This window comes from Theobroma umbraticum, unplaced genomic scaffold (assembly GCF_002168275.2).
Source record: "Theobroma umbraticum cultivar Fairchild unplaced genomic scaffold, ASM216827v3 scaffold_51.0, whole genome shotgun sequence".
NCBI lineage: Eukaryota > Viridiplantae > Streptophyta > Magnoliopsida > Malvales > Malvaceae > Theobroma > Theobroma umbraticum.
In genome coordinates this window covers 5,355,061-5,372,514 of record NW_018397260.1, presented here as the reverse complement: position 1 = coordinate 5,372,514, position 17,454 = coordinate 5,355,061, and the positions used below count along the sequence as shown (strand labels likewise).

General features: G+C 37.1%; 4 protein-coding genes across 10 annotated transcripts in view; 3 read left to right on the top strand and 1 right to left on the bottom strand.

Annotated features, from left to right (window-relative positions):
• The first annotated feature begins 3,132 nt into the window (after positions 1–3,132).
• MBD8 (methyl-CPG-binding domain 8) lies at positions 3,133–10,868 on the top strand. 5 transcript variants are annotated; one of them, XM_021429557.2, is made up of 6 exons: positions 3,133–4,241; positions 5,050–5,191; positions 5,286–7,071; positions 7,150–7,373; positions 7,612–8,063; positions 9,061–10,868. In XM_021429557.2, the coding sequence occupies exons 1-5, from the start codon at positions 3,217–3,219 to the stop codon at positions 7,984–7,986; spliced, it is 3,552 nt and encodes a 1,183-aa protein (XP_021285232.1). In that variant the 5' UTR covers positions 3,133–3,216; the 3' UTR covers positions 7,987–8,063; positions 9,061–10,868. The 5 variants fall into 5 exon arrangements, with proteins under 5 accessions (XP_021285232.1, XP_021285231.1, XP_021285229.1 ...); XM_021429556.2 differs by having other exon boundaries at positions 5,286–7,373; positions 9,065–9,172; positions 9,279–10,868; XM_021429554.2 differs by having other exon boundaries at positions 5,286–7,373; positions 9,061–9,172; positions 9,279–10,868.
• On the top strand, positions 10,760–13,460 carry APRL4 (APR-like 4). The gene is made up of 4 exons (XM_021429562.2): positions 10,760–10,958; positions 11,558–11,745; positions 11,837–11,961; positions 12,768–13,460. Exons 1-4 carry the CDS (start codon positions 10,761–10,763, stop codon positions 13,217–13,219), a joined length of 963 nt encoding a protein of 320 aa, XP_021285237.1. The 5' UTR covers position 10,760; the 3' UTR covers positions 13,220–13,460.
• Positions 13,461–13,595: 135 nt separating this feature from the next.
• Positions 13,596–16,971, bottom strand: LOC110417297 (melanoma-associated antigen G1-like protein). 3 transcript variants are annotated; one of them, XM_021429565.2, is made up of 8 exons: positions 16,819–16,971; positions 16,395–16,664; positions 16,059–16,305; positions 15,806–15,958; positions 15,392–15,497; positions 15,169–15,283; positions 14,218–14,287; positions 13,596–14,146 (listed from the first exon to the last, which is right to left on the bottom strand). In XM_021429565.2, exons 2-7 carry the CDS (start codon positions 16,440–16,442, stop codon positions 14,252–14,254), a joined length of 705 nt encoding a protein of 234 aa, XP_021285240.1. In that variant the 5' UTR covers positions 16,443–16,664; positions 16,819–16,971; the 3' UTR covers positions 13,596–14,146; positions 14,218–14,251. The 3 variants fall into 3 exon arrangements, with proteins under 3 accessions (XP_021285240.1, XP_021285239.1, XP_089639799.1); XM_021429564.2 differs by having other exon boundaries at positions 13,596–14,287; XM_089783673.1 differs by lacking the exons at positions 13,596–14,146; positions 14,218–14,287; positions 15,169–15,283 and having other exon boundaries at positions 15,388–15,497.
• A 137-nt stretch (positions 16,972–17,108) lies between these two features.
• GRF11 (general regulatory factor 11) overlaps positions 17,109–17,454 on the top strand; it is a 2,697-nt gene continuing 2,351 nt past the window's right edge. Inside the window, exon 1 of the mRNA XM_021429563.2 lies at positions 17,109–17,283. Within this exon, the coding sequence (XP_021285238.1) occupies positions 17,217–17,283 (67 nt within the window). The 5' untranslated portion in view covers positions 17,109–17,216. The remainder of the gene's footprint in view (positions 17,284–17,454) is intronic.

The following is a 17,454-nucleotide window of genomic DNA, read 5'->3' as shown; positions in this document are numbered from 1 at the left end:
TATTTTAAGAGCCTTATTTGCCATATGGGTATGCATGAAAGCATGGTTATAGGGTTGCTGGAACTAAACATGGTTTTATTGCCATTGGATTTGATAATTTATACGGTTGTTTTTTTTATTTAAAAAAAAAAAGATATGTAAATGAAAGGGTAGGAAGAGAGAAGACTGTATGACCATGCCTATCCCTATCCCTATCCTAGAAACACAAAACAATACAACAAGTGAAGAGTTACATCGACCCAGCAATTGAATTTAGAAAAAAACAAAACACCCAAGTACAACAGTACTAATTAAATCTGTCATATGTAAAAAAAATAATGCCAGTGATAAAACATGGAATATCAAGGGGTGGAAGTGAAGCAGTTCATGTTTTTCTTTTCTTTGCGTACGTTTCCTGACGGATAATGGAATACAGATTACAAAGATGAAAGGTTTTGCCTTACGTGGCATGTGACATCCTCAGACAGCACTGCAGATATTATTATATCAAATAATAATATGCAAGACCGAAATTCTGCATCAATATATGGCATAGATACCTCGAGAGGATCCTCAAGTATGCTTTTGGTAGTTCGAGACATATGGCATTCGGTAGTACTTCCACACCTCCGAGTCACTCTGCTGGTAGTTGGATGTCGGGCTATCTTGTTGATTGGTCATTGTACTTCGTAGGCTATATACGTACATATGTACGTGGGTTTTTTAGACATGCATGCAAGCCTGATATAAGATAACACGGCTATGACCTGGCAAACATAATGTAGCCTTTGTTTATGCCAAGAATGAGTGTACGACAGATGTTATAGCAAATGGTTGTGCCTAATGCAAATATCTTGTGTTCAAATCCGAAAGATGGATGCGAAATGTTTTTCCAAGATTGATTGAGTGCCCTTTTATGGATAATCTATAACTCTATATTAAAACTATCTCCTAAGTACTTCAATTGGGCGTCATCTGTATCTATCAGTTGCACAACGCGTAGCGTATAACTGAAGTGGCTGTATTTATTTTCATTTCACATGGGTCTTCATCAGGTCAATCTTGGCCTGCCAGAGCAACTGGTCCATGCCAGGAGCTGCTTTCAAGCAAAATTTGTTAGCTCACCAGGTCAGAGATTTTTTCATAATTTTGTCGGTGTTCTTACTATTTTCAAGATCTATGTTGCCTTTGATTGTAAATATGCTTTTATTTAGAGGGTATTTTAAGCCATTTGTTTAATTCAATTATTTTTATGGTATTTTCAACTCAACTCATATTTTTGAGAGTTCTAAGTCATTTTTATGTTTTCCGTTTCTTTTCCATCTTATTTGTTTAACTTCCTTACCTGTTCTTTTCCATCTTTAGCTATTTTCCATTATGAAATGCTAAATGATTTTTTAAAATTTTTGATCCTCCGTTTTTGTAAGTTTTTTTAAAATTAAGTTTTAAAATTTATGTAACAAATATTTTTGCTATACTTTTTTAATCGTTCAATGAATGAAGTTTTTTGTTGATATTTAATATTTTGGATGGTTATGTTTAATTAAGAATTATGGATTCTAAGTTTATGCAACTTATCTTTTTTAAGTATGAATATGGTATTATTTTCTCTTAAAATTTGACATGATTCCTAAAGTCTTATCTTAATTTTGATATTGGAATTGAAGAATATGTGGATTTATGAGTTATGGTTGATGGATAATGAAATTTTTTCTGGTTATGTGTGTTTATGTTATCTTTTTCATTTGAGAAATAATTGATAATTATGATACTTGTGGTTTTGTGGACGTAAATTTTTTATATTTTATTATAATTCTTGATTCTTCATCATAGTATTGAGTTTGTTTAGAAGGTAGAGCTTCCATAAATTCTTGATTTAGGTATTCATCTTGATACTCCAGGCTTTCAACTGAATTTGCTAAAGAAAAAAAAATTTAATTTGTATTAACTTAAATATTTCTCATAACTCCCCTGGATGGTCTTTCTCAGGACTTCAATTCCTTAGGAACAATTAAAGCTGTGGCTACACTTACCGACATGGCTGAAAATCTAATTTGTTTGTTATGTTAACCATTTGTTACCCGCCGGTGAGCATAGCACAAGCCATACTGAAACGCTATTTAACAGGTGGTTGAAGCTTCTGTGGGCTCGGCGAGTTACTGCCGTCGGATTCTCGTGCCCGTCATGACCCAGGGAGGGGTCGTGACATACGCAAACCAAACTTAAGGTGAAAAAAAGGTGCGGTCATAGCCGTTGCAGTTGATTGATTATGACATGAAGGATGACCCTGTCGCCTTGCACCAAAAGCCAACCAATAGCTGTTAATTAGATTCTTATGTCGCCAATTGGTACATTATTTTGTTATTTTCAAGCATCTGGTGTATCTCTTCGGATCACCAAGAGCCAGAGAGTGCCAAAACAGTCAGAAAGCCGAGCAAAGCAATTGGATAATGATAGGATTTTGCCTGTAAGAGGTTGCTTTACAGATATTTGCTTTGCCATATTATAACACTTTCCATGATTGACAATTTCGTACTGCCTAAAATGGAAATTTATGTTAAAAATCTCCCGTCTTAAAATCATTGACAAGGTAGGTTACATGACCAAAGAAAAGAAAAGTTTTCAGTCTATTTTATTTTTGTATGTAGAAAGGATAGAGAGTATTGATTGCCGTATTTTCCTATTGGTAAGATATGAATCAAATCACTCCAGAAACTTATAAAAAGTATAAATATTTACGTTTTGATAAGTTTTGCAATATTTCAACGATTTAAGCTTGTGGGTTTTATTAATGTAATCTGGTGATGAATTTTCATTATACAAATTTAGCATAAAAATCTTCCATTCGTTTCTCTTCAATTAATGTGCATACAAGAACAAATTGGGAATCTGTGTCACTTGAAAATGGACTCGCACTTAAGTTTAAGCTAAGAGCCCATCAATAAGCCTAAACTAAATAGATTTGGGTAACAATTCTAAGCATCCAGTGCGAGATTCGAGTGATTAATTTAAACCCAGCACAATTTATAGCAGGGCCAGAATTGGGCCCAGAATTTTAGATGTAAACGAAATTAGATCCGGGCCAGCCCGTTTGTTTCCTTAATCAACGTGGCCATGCTTGGGTACCCAAATCAAGTCCCCGTTTCCAAATCACAATCCTTTGTTTTCTCCGTTTCTCCGGATCATTTACATCCAAAATTCTTCCGTCTTGTCCCCCATTGTCTCTCTCTGTCTTTCATGGCCTCCGCCACCGTCGACCACCGCCATCACCACCACCTGCATCTCGAATCTATTCCAGTCGTTGACCTCCGCCTCATCTCCCAACCCGAACTCCTTTCCCTTTCTTTGTGTTCCTCCTCTCCTTCTCCTTCCAATGCCGACACCGAACTCTTCACTCCCAAAATTGACCGCTCCGTTTTCAACGAGTCAGCCGGCAGCCGCAAACAAACCTTCTCCCGCCTCCGTCTTGCTGCCCCGCGCAACCACCTACTCCACCCCCACCATTCCTCTCCTTCCTCCAAACCCTTCACTTCTCTATCTCAACGCCTAAACCCCGAACCTCTTGACGAAGAAAGCTCGAACATCCTCTCTCTGCTAAAATCACTTTTCAACATCGATGATTCTCTAACTTTTAACACCAACGAAGACGAACCGGATGACAATAAGGATCTTGTGCCGGTTCAAATCGAATACGAAAACGGGAAGGACAACGGGAATTCGGTTTTGCAGAATATCCCGGTCGGCATTGTTAGTTGTAGCGGAAGTAAAAGGAAGCGAGGGCGGCCGAGGAAGGACGAAAAAGATAATTTGCTGATTGAGAGCATGAATTTAGTAATTGAGGAGCATAAAGAAACGGCAGCCTTTGATAGGGTAAGCCCGTCGGTGAATGCCGGTGATATTAGCAGTTGTGGTGAAAGGAAGAGGAAGAGAGGGCGGCCGCGTAGGGAGGAGTCTCAAAACAGAGTGATTGTGAGCGAGGAAAAGAAAGTTGAGAGTGAAATTGAGAGGGTAGCATTGGGAAATGTGGAGGCGATTTTGGGAATTGAAGAGGAGTTGAGGAGGAGGACGGAGGCAATAGGAACAGAGGCGGAATTATTGGCGTTTATGGGGGGTTTAGAGGGGGAGTGGGCGAGTAAAAGCCAGAAGAAGAGGATTGTTGACGCGGCTGGTTTTGGGAATGTGCTCCCTCAAGGGTGGAAACTTATGCTCTTTGTAAAGAAGAGAGCCGCCCATGTTTGGTTAGCTTGTAGCCGATATATAAGGTTTTTCCATTTTCCATTTTAATGTTCTTGTTAATGCTAATGTGTAGATCTAATACCAATGCTGTTTAAATTTTTTTGAATAATATATAGTTCTGCATCTGTCATAGAATGCCTGTCGCTGATGTTTAGACTCTAGATGTTATGATCATTGGCATGTCTAAGCACACTTTGGTTCTCTCAAACTTTTTCTTTTCCTTTCACTTGTTCCTCTTATAGAGAATAATCTAGAGTCTGCTCTGAAATGTCATTGTTTTATCATTTTTTGGGATTAGTTTTACATAGTTTTTTTATGAGAATTTTAATCTAATGCTCTTGTGTGTATAGAGTATCATATATTTGCCTACTGGTTTTTGTTTTACATTAATGAGCTGTTAAATTAGTCCAAAATCAGGTAAGAGAGATGCTTGAGCACTTGGAAATTTATTAACCAAAAAGGTAAGGAATATAAGTTGGGCTCTAGTTGTTGGATATATATGTTCTTTCAGATAACTGGATTATGTCTATGATATTTTTAAGTGTTACTAATATTCAAATGTTCATTGTCTGTAAGTTTGTCTCTATTTATAGTTTAGCAGTTAGTTTATGACATGTTTAATTTTTTGAAATTTTTTCCAAATTGCTACATTTCTTTAAGCTCAGTTGCCCCCCATCCTAAACAAAATAAATAAATAAATGAAAGAAAAGCAAAGAGATAGAGACCAAAGGGAGGTGGGATTTTAAAAAAGTTATTTCTTTTAATGTTTATTTTGCATATTTCTTTTACTTTGTTGGTTGTTTCGTTCTTACTCCCTTAATTGGTACTATCCAGCCCTAATGGGCAACAGTTTGTGTCCTGCAAGGAGGTTTCTTCATACTTGCTCTCTGATGGTGAACTTAAAGATTCAAGCCAGTCAACTTCAAGTCACACTGGCCATGGCATTGGTTCAGGTGTCAAACCAACATCTGAAAATGTAAGTTACTGATCTTGTTTGTATTGATCATTTACACTTCATCTCCATCTTTATTATGCTCATCAATGATGAGAATGTTAAATGCTGTTCACAGTTTCCAATTACATGTACATCTTCTGAACATGAGAGGGGAGCTCCATCACTAAGAATGGGGAGTCCAAGGGAGGTCCAGAGAGCTGAAACAATAAAATGCCACAAATGCACCTTGACTTTTAATCAGCAAGATGATTTTATATGCCACCTGTTATCATCTCACCAAGGTACAGTAAAGAGTTCTGGACATGGTACCTCAACGAATGAGGAGGTGATAATTAAAAATGGACAATATGAGTGCCAGTTTTGTTATGAACTGTTTGAAGAAAGGAGTTGCTACAGTAGCCATCTTGGTGTCCACATGATGAACAATATGAAGAAAGTCGAAGGTTCAGTTGGAGTATTAACAATGCAAAACAACATTCAGCCTTTCAATTCCCCTAGCAATAATGAGAGAAGACCTGGTTTTCCTTGTAGTGGAGCTAAAGAAAATGCTCTAGTCGAAACGTATACTGATAAACACGGTTACGAATGCAATTTTTTGTTTCATGAACAGGATATCAAGGTTAACAGGAATGAGAAAACATTAGCTGACAAAACCTGTGATAGACAAAATAAGTTTTGTATCATAACTAATAATAAAGGGGAGGTCACTGATACTGCTGCTGTTGAACTTAATGTTTGTTTGGGTTCTGAAAAAGTCTTTTTTACTGCTGAGAGTAGTGGGATATCTCAATCTTCAGATAAAGCAGATGTTCGATTGGCCCTTCACTCAATGGAGGAGAAGAAGAGAGAGATGGCTTCAAACTTCAGTTTGCTTGCTCCAAATGCTGAGGGAAATATGTTTTGTGATGAAAATCTTGAATATAGACATTTTGCTAGCTTTCTGAAAGGGATGGAACCTGATTGTGAGGAGAAAGCTGTAGGGGATGATCCAAAAGCTAATTGTGCCAATACTTGCACAGGGCCAGATAGTGTCACAATTGATGCCGAGCAACAAAATTGCTCTGAAAGTTGTTTGCTCACCCTATCCAGCAACGAACAAAGAGGTAATCTTGTAGATTATGTGAAAGGGGCTTCTGTTACAATAGATTCTGCACAAGAAGGAGGTTCTGGATGTGGTTTAACTTCATCTAAAGATGATAAATCATGTGTCATCAACAATAATTTGTTTCTTGGCTTTACTGGCACATTAGATGATCCCGAATCTATTGTGGTCAGTGAATCTGTGAAAAAGGACTCTACTATTGGTTTTCAAAGCAATCACTGCATAAAGAAAACCTCACAGGACAGTGAAAGTGCCTTGCTTACTTTACATGGAGGGGAGCAAATCTTTCCTTCTGATAATAATGCATTTAAGGTCCCTAGCCGGACAGTTGAGGTGTCTGAATTTGACGAAGTCCAAAAGTCTAGTGGATTAATTCAAGCTGGCAGCCATGACACTGGATTGGATATGAACATTCTGGCTAGTGTCAGGCAAGCAAAGACTAGAGATTTTCTATTTGGTCCATCTTCATATAAGAAAACATTTACCTGCACAGTGGAGGAGTGTAAACAGGTTAAAGGGTCTGAGAGCAGTTTACATGAACAGTCTGCTAATCAGCAAAACAGTAGCAATGAAACTAGTATGAATAAAGTTTCTTTCATTACAATAGAGGAGCCCAAACACAAAGTGGAAAGTTCCTTGATTGGCAATGCACATGGCAGACTAGGCGCATTTGCTCTGACAGGCACTGGGCAGGAAAGTTCTTCCCCCCTCTTTTCTGAGAATTGGGAGAAATTTGCTGGTAAAAATAATGTACCATGTATTGGCAGTGGCAGTCTTCATGAACCAAAGCAAAATAAAGGTGCTTTTGAGGATTTATTCTGTCTATCTGGTAGCGAGCAAACACAGGTTGCAAATAATTTGAGTATGATTCATGCAGGCACAGCTCATGATAGGTCCAGGTTACAGGATTTTGAGAATGCAAGGAATAATGAAATAATGATTGGTTTTGGCAATCATGCTCGACGTGCTGAGAATTCCATGACCGGACTCACATGGAAAAGTGATGAAGGAAGTGACCTGCTGAGTGGTTTGGCTGATACTTCATCTCAATTGTTGCAATCATCTGGTTATTACTCAACATTTGATGTGATGTCACATAAGGTACAGACAGGATCACTGTTATAAGCTATGATATAATACAGAAAAGCGTGAAACCCTTATTTTACTTGGCAAAATAATATGATATAAAAGTCATTCCTGATGGTAGACATCCCCATAGAAACCAAAGGGATAGCTGATTGTACTGTCACCACTAAGTTTATCTTTTAAATAAATGAATAAATAAATGCTGAAAAAGAATTGGTGTTAGTTTGGCTTACAATTTCATTGTAATGGACAGGGTGAAAGTGAAATGTTCAACATTAGTGGAAAGTGCAGCAGTGTATCAGGTTTTGAAGGGCTGAGATCAGATAGCATAGAACGTATGGAATATAATATTTTAACCGCTCAAACAAGCTCTCGTTCAGGAGATTCCAAGGTACCATCATATGATTCGGAGATGGCTTTAACGTTTGATTCCTCTATTTGGCTTGGGAAGGAAGCTTTACCACTGTTGCCTAAGGTAGCTGGCCGACATCAGGTCACTACCTTGTGTTCCTGGTGTGGAAATGAGTTTTATCATGAGGCTGTTGACATTGAGGCACAGAGAAACTCAGTGGCTGTTATATGTGCCAGCTGTCGGGCAAGATTCTCTAGGAATCGTGATTTTCTGTAGAATAGTGCGTCTACGAACACACCAGCGTAACGAGGGATTGCTTCTTGCCAGTGTAATGGCTAATGTCTGTGATTTAGGTAATTTCTGCATCCAAACAAGACTATTCTTTGCTGGATATATGCCAAGCTTTTGTAATCACTTTGCATTTTTTCCTATATTCTAGTGGACATAGCAACTGTTTGAACCATTTGATATGGTTCCCAACTCAAGGTAATATAGTCCAAGTTGCTTCCGACTTAGTATTTAACCCAATATGGTCAATGGAAATGATAAACTTTGCTACATACATTAGCCTAAGATTTTGCAATATCGTTTTTGAACTTCCTTTCCTTTTTTGCATTTCTATTCTTATACATTTAATAATGCCTGAGCTGTTCCTTTATCCTCCCTTTAAATGTTGCAAGGGAACAAGAGTTCTCACCATCTTTCAATGGGATTTGATCTAGTTGAAGGTTTTTGAAGCTTGGGCTGTGCTACTGTGCAGTGAACAATATAATTTTAAAGATATGGACATGCCCAAACTTGACACAAACTGCTGTGCCCAAAAAATTGATTAAAAGATCAGGAAGAGTTTATTGTATTGTCCTGTATAATTTTGTGAAGCTACTTGGCTGTTACATGGAGCATTTAAGAATTCTAGATCTGACATTATCTTGTGCTGTGGCCCTTTTCTTTCAACAAACAAAAATAAACTGAAATAGTTGGATTTATGCATAAAAAGGCATATACATTTCTGCAGGAATGAAACTATTTTCTGCCTGGATGTGGTCAAGTCAGTTTTTGATCTTATGGACAAGTTCAATTTTTTGGAATTTGGTTCTGAGCTTTTCTGTATGTGCATGACTTCATGGGTCTATACACTTCTCTTTCTTATTTGAATGAGAGCATTGAAAATGAAATGAAGAAGCCTCTTTTTATTGCTTGCTTCTTTTTATCTGCATTTACTAATCTTTTGCCTTCCCTCTCAACCTTGACACTCCTAAACCCTAATGAAAGAAAATGGACAACACTCCATAAAGATGGTAGACATTAACAATAATATACGTGTGCTAATGGCTTCTGAATTTTTTGTAGACAGCAGCTGAAACCAGATGGAAGGATCATGAAACCAGCTGAAACCAGTCTGCTGAAGGGTTCCTCAAATTATCCTTAGGTGTCCTTCCATGAGGCAGAGTTTGTAGTTCTGGTATGACTCTTTGTTTTGCCTCTTTTCCCCTTGGTGCAAATGATTTCTTCATCAGTTCTGTTGACATTTGACATTTGAGGATCTTGTGTGGTTTCTTTATCTCCAGCTCAAGAAAGAATCGAGAGAAAATTTTTTCACTGATTTGGGCAGTAACCGGAAAGCATAACCTTCTTCTGTTTTACTTTTGCACTTTTAAAATGTTTGTTGCAGCAATTATTTTTTGACGATTGTGCTGCTTGGGGCCCTGGCACATTTGTATATATAACACAAGTTGCCTCCCCTCCCAATTTCTCCTCTTTTACTACCTTTTGTTGTGTTAAAGTCTACCCTACTGGCCTGGGTTAGCATCAGTGAGCTAACCACACTCCCCCCCCCGGTGTCTGGATTTGCTTTGATCATTTCTTGTAAGAGTAGTTGTCAAAAAACTTTATGGTGTTGTATTTGATATCAGGTAGCCTTTCATAGTCTTAGCAATTCAAGAGAAGAAAAAGAAAGATATGTTAAAGATATCAGGATCCGTTTGTAACATGTAATCTGCTTTTAGATATTTGCACGACCTCGACACTTTTAAAAGTTCAGACTGTAGTTGATGTTTGTTGTAGGAGCAAAGCTAACATCACGAGTCATGAAAATCAAAGTTGTAAAGAAAATCTAGAGGTAAACTTTTTTAAAGCATTGCTATTGCTTTCTGTTCCTTAATAAGATGTCTGACGGGTTACTTGTGTCTCTTAGTAACGGCCAATAGTTTTGACTCTTTACTTAAAAAAGAAAACCAATTATTGTTTTTGGTATGCCATATGCGTCAAGGAGAATTTAAATTTTAAGAAAGATAAAAGAAAAAGAAAATAAAAGGGGTGGGGTGCTGCGGCGGAGGTTATGAAAGACGGGTTTTCTTCGCAATTCGACTCGAAGAAAAACTGAATGCGGGTTTTCTTTAGGGGAAAAAACCCCTAAAGAAAGATGGATAACGGTAGTGGCCAAAGTCAAGCGAATAAAGACAAAAACGTTAAAAGGGCCCGTCAGAACAAAAATAATTTTTTTAAAAAATAAAAAATCAAATCCGAAAAATAAAAAAAAATATATAAAAAAAAACTAAAAGAAAGAAGCGTCGTGGCGCAACTTCGTGATTGTGATATCAGGTAACATCATCTTCTCCTCTCTCTTTCCTTTCCACCCTTTTCCTCGTGTTTTCCAAACACCAGTTTTTCTAATTATATATAAATATTATATTATAAAACAAAATACTTTTTTTTTATTCGCTACATATTATTATGATTTTTATCAATAAAAATACACATAGAATTTATTTGATCTCTGGCCAAAAACCTGCTCTTGCTCTCAACCCTTTCAGACAAACTTTTGTCCTCCCAAATTAAATTCCCAAAATTAAATTAAATAAAAGCCAAAAAAAAAAAAATCCGTTATAGCTTATCTTCTCTGATAAAATGCAATCGCTTTTCCTCCCTATTTTCTCCTTCGCCGTTTCATTTTCAGAAATCCCTGTTTAGGGTTTTATTTTAAAAAAAATTATTGTCGAGTCGCTTTTCGTGTAATATTGTGTGAATCGGCGATCCGTTGTCGGTCGTTGATGGGTACGAAGGCATGGCAAACGGGGATCCTAATGTTGGTTTTGTGGGGGAGGATAGCGTGCGCCGTCTCCGTTCCCGTTAGGGTTCCGTTATGTCACAAGCACTCCGTTTACGACACGATCTTTGACTTTCGAGACTCCTACTGTCCCATTAATTCTGAGTTTAGTGAATCTGTCGATTTCGTTGGTCTTACCGAGGTACGTTCAGATTTTTTTCTCTTACCTTTTTATTTTTCCCTTCAAATTTGTTTATTTATTTTTGGTGAAAATACTTTTTTTATTGGCTGATTCGATGCTCTATTGTTCTAATTTGAACTAGGTATAGAGAATTATTAGTTAAAATGCTTTTTAAAAAAAAAATTTTTTTTTAGTTATGAGATGGTAAATATGCTATCAAGAAATGAGGACTGGATTTTTAGGGTATTTTTTTAGCTGCTTGTAAGAGTAAACTTTGCTTTAGAAAGGTATAAGCATAATTTTTTCAAGCTTGTATAATTACCCTATTATTATGAGCTGATAAATATCATCATTAACTGTTTATTTTATTAGTTCAAAAATTCTGCTATCTTGATATAAATTGGCTACATAAGTTCTCAAGATTGGTATGAATGATCCTGGTGGAAATGGAGATATGCCTACCTTTAATTTTCATTAAGGTTTTATTTATTTATTTATGTTTTCTATAATTTTTATTGCGTTGGGTCTGAAATCAGTCCATGGGAGGATTGCATCAAATTCTGATTATGTTTTTTGTTTATATAAATTTTTAATGATGCTTACTTTTTGTTGCTGTGAAGGGAGATGAGGTTTCATTGCAAAAGGCGCTTAACATGGTTCACAAGAATAGTCATGAATATGTAGCAGTGCTTTTCTATGCATCTTGGTGCCCCTTTTCTAGGTCTTTTAGACCGAGCTTCTCTATTCTTTCTTCTTTATATCCTTCCATCCCCCATTTTGCTATCAAAGAATCAACTGTCAGGCCAAGGTTTGCAAATGAGTATCTGTCATTTGGTATTTGCATGCTATGAGTATTTATATCTTGTTAAACTAATGAGTGGTGGTGTTGTTTACTTCAGCATACTCTCGAAGTATGGAGTTCATGGGTTTCCTACACTTTTCCTTTTAAATTCTACAATGCGTGTGCGTTATCATGGAAACCGCTCTTTTGAATCTCTAGGTGCATTCTATAGTGATGTCACTGGTAAGGCCTTTTTCTGCAGCTTTTGAATTGTGACTATTTCATTCTATAGTATGTTGAGCTGGTTTATTTAATAGTTTGAAAATTGAGATGATTCATCTGTATGTTTTGACTAATGGCATACTTTTGTATGTAGTTTTTCATTCTTCATTCTTTCTTTATATTTTATTTCATGTTCATTTTGCTTTCTGTTGGTGCTCAATCAAGCATGCATGTGGTTCTGTTTACTGCATAAGATTGTGTATTTGATGGGATAAGAGTGATACGATAGTATTGAACAGTAAACTGTCTCCAGTATGTCTTACTTTTGGTGTATGTAATGTAGGACAAAAATGTTCCCATCTCATTCCATGTGGGATAGCCTACTGCTCTGCATAAGATTGTATAGATGATGCAAAATGAAAATAAATAAAAAAAAGGAAAGATGAGTTAGGACCATCAAATCATCAATTTTGTATTGTCCTATTACTTGTACTATCCTTGATCCTATGTACCAAAGCCCAAAGACAACTTGAAGTTGTTTTTTGTTCTTTGCATTGGCTTTAATGGATTTACATCCCCCTTCCCCCTTTTTTCCCAACCCAAAATGCAACCGTCCCCCCAAATTAATATGAGTTGTTATGGCAGTTCATGTAAGATAGAGAGAGTGAAAATAAATTGTGGTGGTGTAATATGAAACATCAGCAGGCTATGTGAATTGTGCTAACTTCTTTGCTTTGCTATTTATTTATAATGATATCTGTTTTTCCTGCTTTGTTATTCTTATTGGCTTTGTTTAATTTTCTAATGTATATATTACCTGGTTGTAGGTATTAAGAACAAATCTCTGGATAAAACATCATTGGACAAAATTGGGCGCTTGTCAAATCATGAGAAGCATAATAGCACTGAGCAGGAAAGCTGCCCATTCTCATGGGCAAGGTCTCCAGAGAATTTACTTCGACAAGAGACCTATTTGGCTCTGGCTACCACTTTTGTGCTTCTTAGATTGCTTTACCTATTGTATCCAACTTTGCTTGTATTTGCTCAGTTCACTTGGAGAAGGCTCATGCGAAATATGAAGTTGGGGAGTTTGTTGGAACATTCTTTGGCCTATCTGAAGCGAGCAATTCAGTTGTTTAACTCCCTGAAGGAACCTTGTAAGAGAAGCAATTTGCGAGGCGCAATGAATGCTAGATCATGGGCCTCTAAATCCCTTGCTACTGTTTCAATCGGTGATGCCAACACAAGTCGTGCTGTGCCAATGAGTGGATGTCGCTAACTCATTAGCTGGTGTGGAATAGGTATATGTTTACTGTTGAAAGCTTGGCTGCAATCTCTTCGTGGCAGGAGCCTTTTTTGTTACAGATTTTTCTCTACACCAATGTTCCGTGTTTAATTTGAATTATGCTATTGTATCTTGATACTGTACTAGTTAATTTTCATTTGTTAATATGATTTAGAATACATCTTTGCCCATGAGTGGCAAAACTGCAACTTGTGAATACGTTACAACTAAGAAATGCAATGTATTGATGTCGCCATCATCTACATAAGCCATTGGGCTCTATTAAAGCATGTTTACAACGTCTTGTTAAACACAAGTGGTCCTTCAATTCGTGTTGAAGCTGCGCAATCTTGTTAGCTGATCATCTGGACTGGATCAAAGGAAATGCTGAAATTCATGCTGCCACTCTCTTTTATATCCACCTGGGACCTCGGGAATTTGGGATTAGCGGTGGTTGTTTAGAACTTGGAAATGATCTGTTGAAGATAATAACATATTAGGCTACCATTGGACCATCTCCATTAACCATTTTATTCAGTTGCAGAGTTTGACCAAATGCAAAGGTTCACTTTTACGTGCTTACAGGCATTAAAATGATTCAAAAATCCTGCTACGGATAAAGAAGATAAACACTATGGTATCAGTAGTAAGTTTTACACACTTACGGATGTGTTGTATTAATGTTTCACTGGGTACAGTTAATTTTATCAAAATGAGATTAAGGGCTATGACTATGAGACAGCACAGATAGATGCATAACCAAAATGAATCAGTATTCGCAGTATCAACTGTTGGCCAGATAAAGAAGCCAGAAACTTTAAAAACCCCGGCCCAGTGTTACATAAATGACAGGAGCATGCCTGGCTAACAATGAACAAAACCACACCAAAGCATCAGCACCTTGAAAGGCTCCCACACCTTCTGCACGAAAATAACATCCAATATGAGTAACTGAGCTTCACTCAATGATGAGTCGGCCATTGAACATATACCTCCATTTGCTTAGGAATAGCTAGCATTAAGGCTTTATGTATCCATGGTGGCAATATCTTTCTTCACAATCTGCCAAGCAAAGACTTCCCCACAGGTCAGTACCAACAATCATTATAGTGCAAACAACTGGTGTTTGCAAATAACACATAACAAAGTCAAATAATCATGAAAATGCATTATAGAAAGTTCATGGTTCCAAAAGAGGTGTCACTTAGATTTCCATGTTCTATCTTCTGGCACCATTAAGGTCAGCAGATATGTCCTGTGATGGAAAAGGGATGGCAGGATAAGGAGTCTAGGGGAACTGATTGGTATCCATGTTGTGTACAGATAGCTATATTTCCCTAAATCTTACTCTGCCAAAAAATAAAGGATTTGCTACAATTGAAGGTCCACAGATGGGAAAAATAAATATATGCAGGTTTGTCTATTCTCAATGAAGAGCCTACTAGCAGTATACCAATTAATGCATCCAACTTGCCCCAAATCAAAGAAAAAATAGCCACAAAAATGAAAACAACAATTGAATCTATCATTTCTAATCAATATCTGTAACATGCACATGAATGCAAACATGCCCATACTTGAACACAAATTATTAATGGTAAGGAGAAAGTTTCTTGCAGCTGTATTTTTTGCAAATTGCACTCTCTTCAAGAGAAAATACTCACACATATAAGCAACAACAATTGAACATTAAATATATTTTGTCAATACATATGGCATGCACAAATACAATTACCAACTGAAAGGAAAAGCTCACTCAGCAGCAGTATTCATGTAAATTGACCAAACCAAATTTCCATGAGAAAATTGAAGTTATTAAAGAGAAAAGTAGTGCCTAATCAAGAAGTGTAAAACCATTTAAAAAGAACTTCTATGCAAAAAATTATATCCATAAAGATGAACGCATCAACAATAAACACCAGACAGCAATTTCTAGTCAATACCTGTGATATGTATTGCTTAATTCTCTCACTAACTGGTCCATCAAGAGCTCTCTCAGCAAGCTCATAAAACAAAGCATTGCCTTCAGGGCCAGTAACCTTGTCTTTCTGCAGATATCTACAAGAAGAATACAGGAACAACGATATGTATAATGTCCAAATCAATTGGCTGTTGGGGTAAAAGCATTATAAACCACAGAGTCCTTGTTTTCAGGTACACACTTACCTTTGCTGGACAAGTGTCTCAACTACCTGCTTAACATTCCCAAGGACTGGATGGTTTTCATCAGTTTCATGCAATCCCATTCGCTTCAAATGATGCCAAAGATTTTCTGCACAAGCAAAGTGGTTTTTTTTATTAAAACAAGAAACCAAAAAAGAAGAAATTTACGCCATAGTTCATCAAGAAACCAATGTTAAGAACATCTACTAGCAGTAAACATGCGACATTACACTCCAGCTAAATAAATTAACTTGACTGATGTAAAACAAGAAAGCCTGTTAAGTAAATGATCGATAAATATATAAAATAAACAAAAAGGCAGATTCCCACTATCCCATACATCCTGACATGTTGGTTTTATAAAGGTTAATGCCCAAAATCTCAAAAGTTTATAGTTAGAACAATAATATGCACCACCTTCTGCGATTTTGCCTCCAGCAAGGTGCACAATACTAATCACAACGAAAGTAAAACCAGTCAAGTGAGATGTATTCACATCCTCAACATATTTCCTATACACCTCAGCTGGTAACTGGCTCATGATAACATAGGATTTAGCATCAGTCCCACCTGAAAAACAATATATATCATTGATATTATATTTAGAGCATATTAAAATGAATTGTGAAATTTCAACCAAAAAAAAAAGGCTGGGGCAATAAAATGTTACTCTGTTGAGATAATCGCGCATGGGTTGTCGAAGAAGGACGAGATCTTTGAAGTTCCCTCAATTCATAACCGAAAATGGTGGAGAGTTTGTCTTTAGCCTCGTTAATAACAAAAGCAGGAAGGGCACGGTGACGATAGTTTTTAGTAACCAATTGAGAAAGCTCTTCCCTTTTAATTGCACACCCTGAGTTCTGGTGTGTTTTAAACAGTATGTAACGAATTACTTCCGCGACTAGCTTGTCTTTTTCCTACCAAAATATTACAAAAAAAAAAACTGTTGGACAGATTGAATAAGTAAATTCGAAAGATATAATAAAATTTTGAAACAAAAAAGTACCTCTTTTGAGATATCGAATTGAGAGAAATCGTCACCGGAATTTGCCATCTTACATCGAAAACGAAAGCGGCGTAAGGCTAACCTCAGTGATGGGGAGAAGAGAGAGAGACGCGAAATGCTCAGGTGGGTTTTGGAGAGGGAAACAATCCCTAAGTTATCCGTTGTTTGGTTGGTGAGAAAATTTGAGGAGAGAGTGAAGATGCTGTGGCGGGAAAAGCTGACTATATGTTTTGGCACCTCCGCTTTGATCAACGCCACTGCCCTCTGACTCTGCCAATTAATTACAGTACAAGTGTAATTTAACAAATAAAACTGGATAAAAATATGATGAAAATTAAAGTAATAGAATTTTATTTTATTTTTACACTTTTTCGGTAAAAATGGAAAACAATTAAATTTTGTGTAAAGAACCGTGTCCAAAAACCTGACAAAGTCATCAGAAAAACGAGTGTGGGCCCCACGGGATCACCATCAGTCGTGGTCCCCGTCAACATCACTTCTCCCATGGGATCAAATATCGCCAATCCGACGGCTAAAACTTCTCCTGAATCCCTCACATGCACCGCTGGGATTCCACCCTCACCCGCACCAAACATTTCAACTTTCCAAAGGTCTTTTTTCCCCTTTCAAAGTCCCCACCCGCATCTCCTAAAAGTCATTTTGGACCGTCGATTCACCCTCCCCAGCGAACCGCATCCAACGGTCAGAGACAAAGTACGGCATTCCTTAAAGGCAGTTACCTTCCTTACCCCGGCTCTCCGAAACCGCAAAAGCTAAAAAGCAAAGCCTCAAACAGGGAGAAAGGAAAGAGAGAGAGAAGCGATGGAGAAGGAAAGAGAGCAGCAAGTTTACTTGGCGAGACTCGCTGAGCAAGCTGAAAGATATGACGGTAAATTTTATTTATTTATTTTCTTTCTCATCAAAAGAATACATATAAATCTCTTGTCGATTTTGTTATACCCTTTGATATTACTTCATAATTTTTGGGGATCTCTCTATTTAATTATTCCCGAGTTTTATTTTGGTTTTTCCCCAATGCATGAAGCAGGATCTTTTCTAA

Excerpts from the sequence above, each read along its gene's own strand:
- MBD8 (XM_021429556.2), top strand. The coding sequence starts at position 3,217 with ATGGCCTCCGCCACCGTCGACCACCGCCATCACCACCACCTGCATCTC. Across the intron at positions 5,192-5,285 it reads TCAAACCAACATCTGAAAAT|TTTCCAATTACATGTACATC; the intron begins GTAAGTTACTGA and ends TGCTGTTCACAG. Across the intron at positions 7,374-7,611 it reads TTGATGTGATGTCACATAAG|GGTGAAAGTGAAATGTTCAA; the intron begins GTACAGACAGGA and ends TGTAATGGACAG.
- APRL4 (XM_021429562.2), top strand. The coding sequence starts at position 10,761 with ATGGGTACGAAGGCATGGCAAACGGGGATCCTAATGTTGGTTTTGTGG. Across the intron at positions 11,746-11,836 it reads GAATCAACTGTCAGGCCAAG|CATACTCTCGAAGTATGGAG; the intron begins GTTTGCAAATGA and ends TGTTTACTTCAG. Across the intron at positions 11,962-12,767 it reads ATTCTATAGTGATGTCACTG|GTATTAAGAACAAATCTCTG; the intron begins GTAAGGCCTTTT and ends ACCTGGTTGTAG.
- LOC110417297 (XM_021429564.2), bottom strand. The coding sequence starts at position 16,442 with ATGGCAAATTCCGGTGACGATTTCTCTCAATTCGATATCTCAAAAGAG. Across the intron at positions 15,498-15,805 it reads TGGAGGCAAAATCGCAGAAG|AAAATCTTTGGCATCATTTG; the intron begins GTGGTGCATATT and ends TTGCTTGTGCAG. Across the intron at positions 14,288-15,168 it reads TTAAGCAATACATATCACAG|ATTGTGAAGAAAGATATTGC; the intron begins GTATTGACTAGA and ends TTTGCTTGGCAG.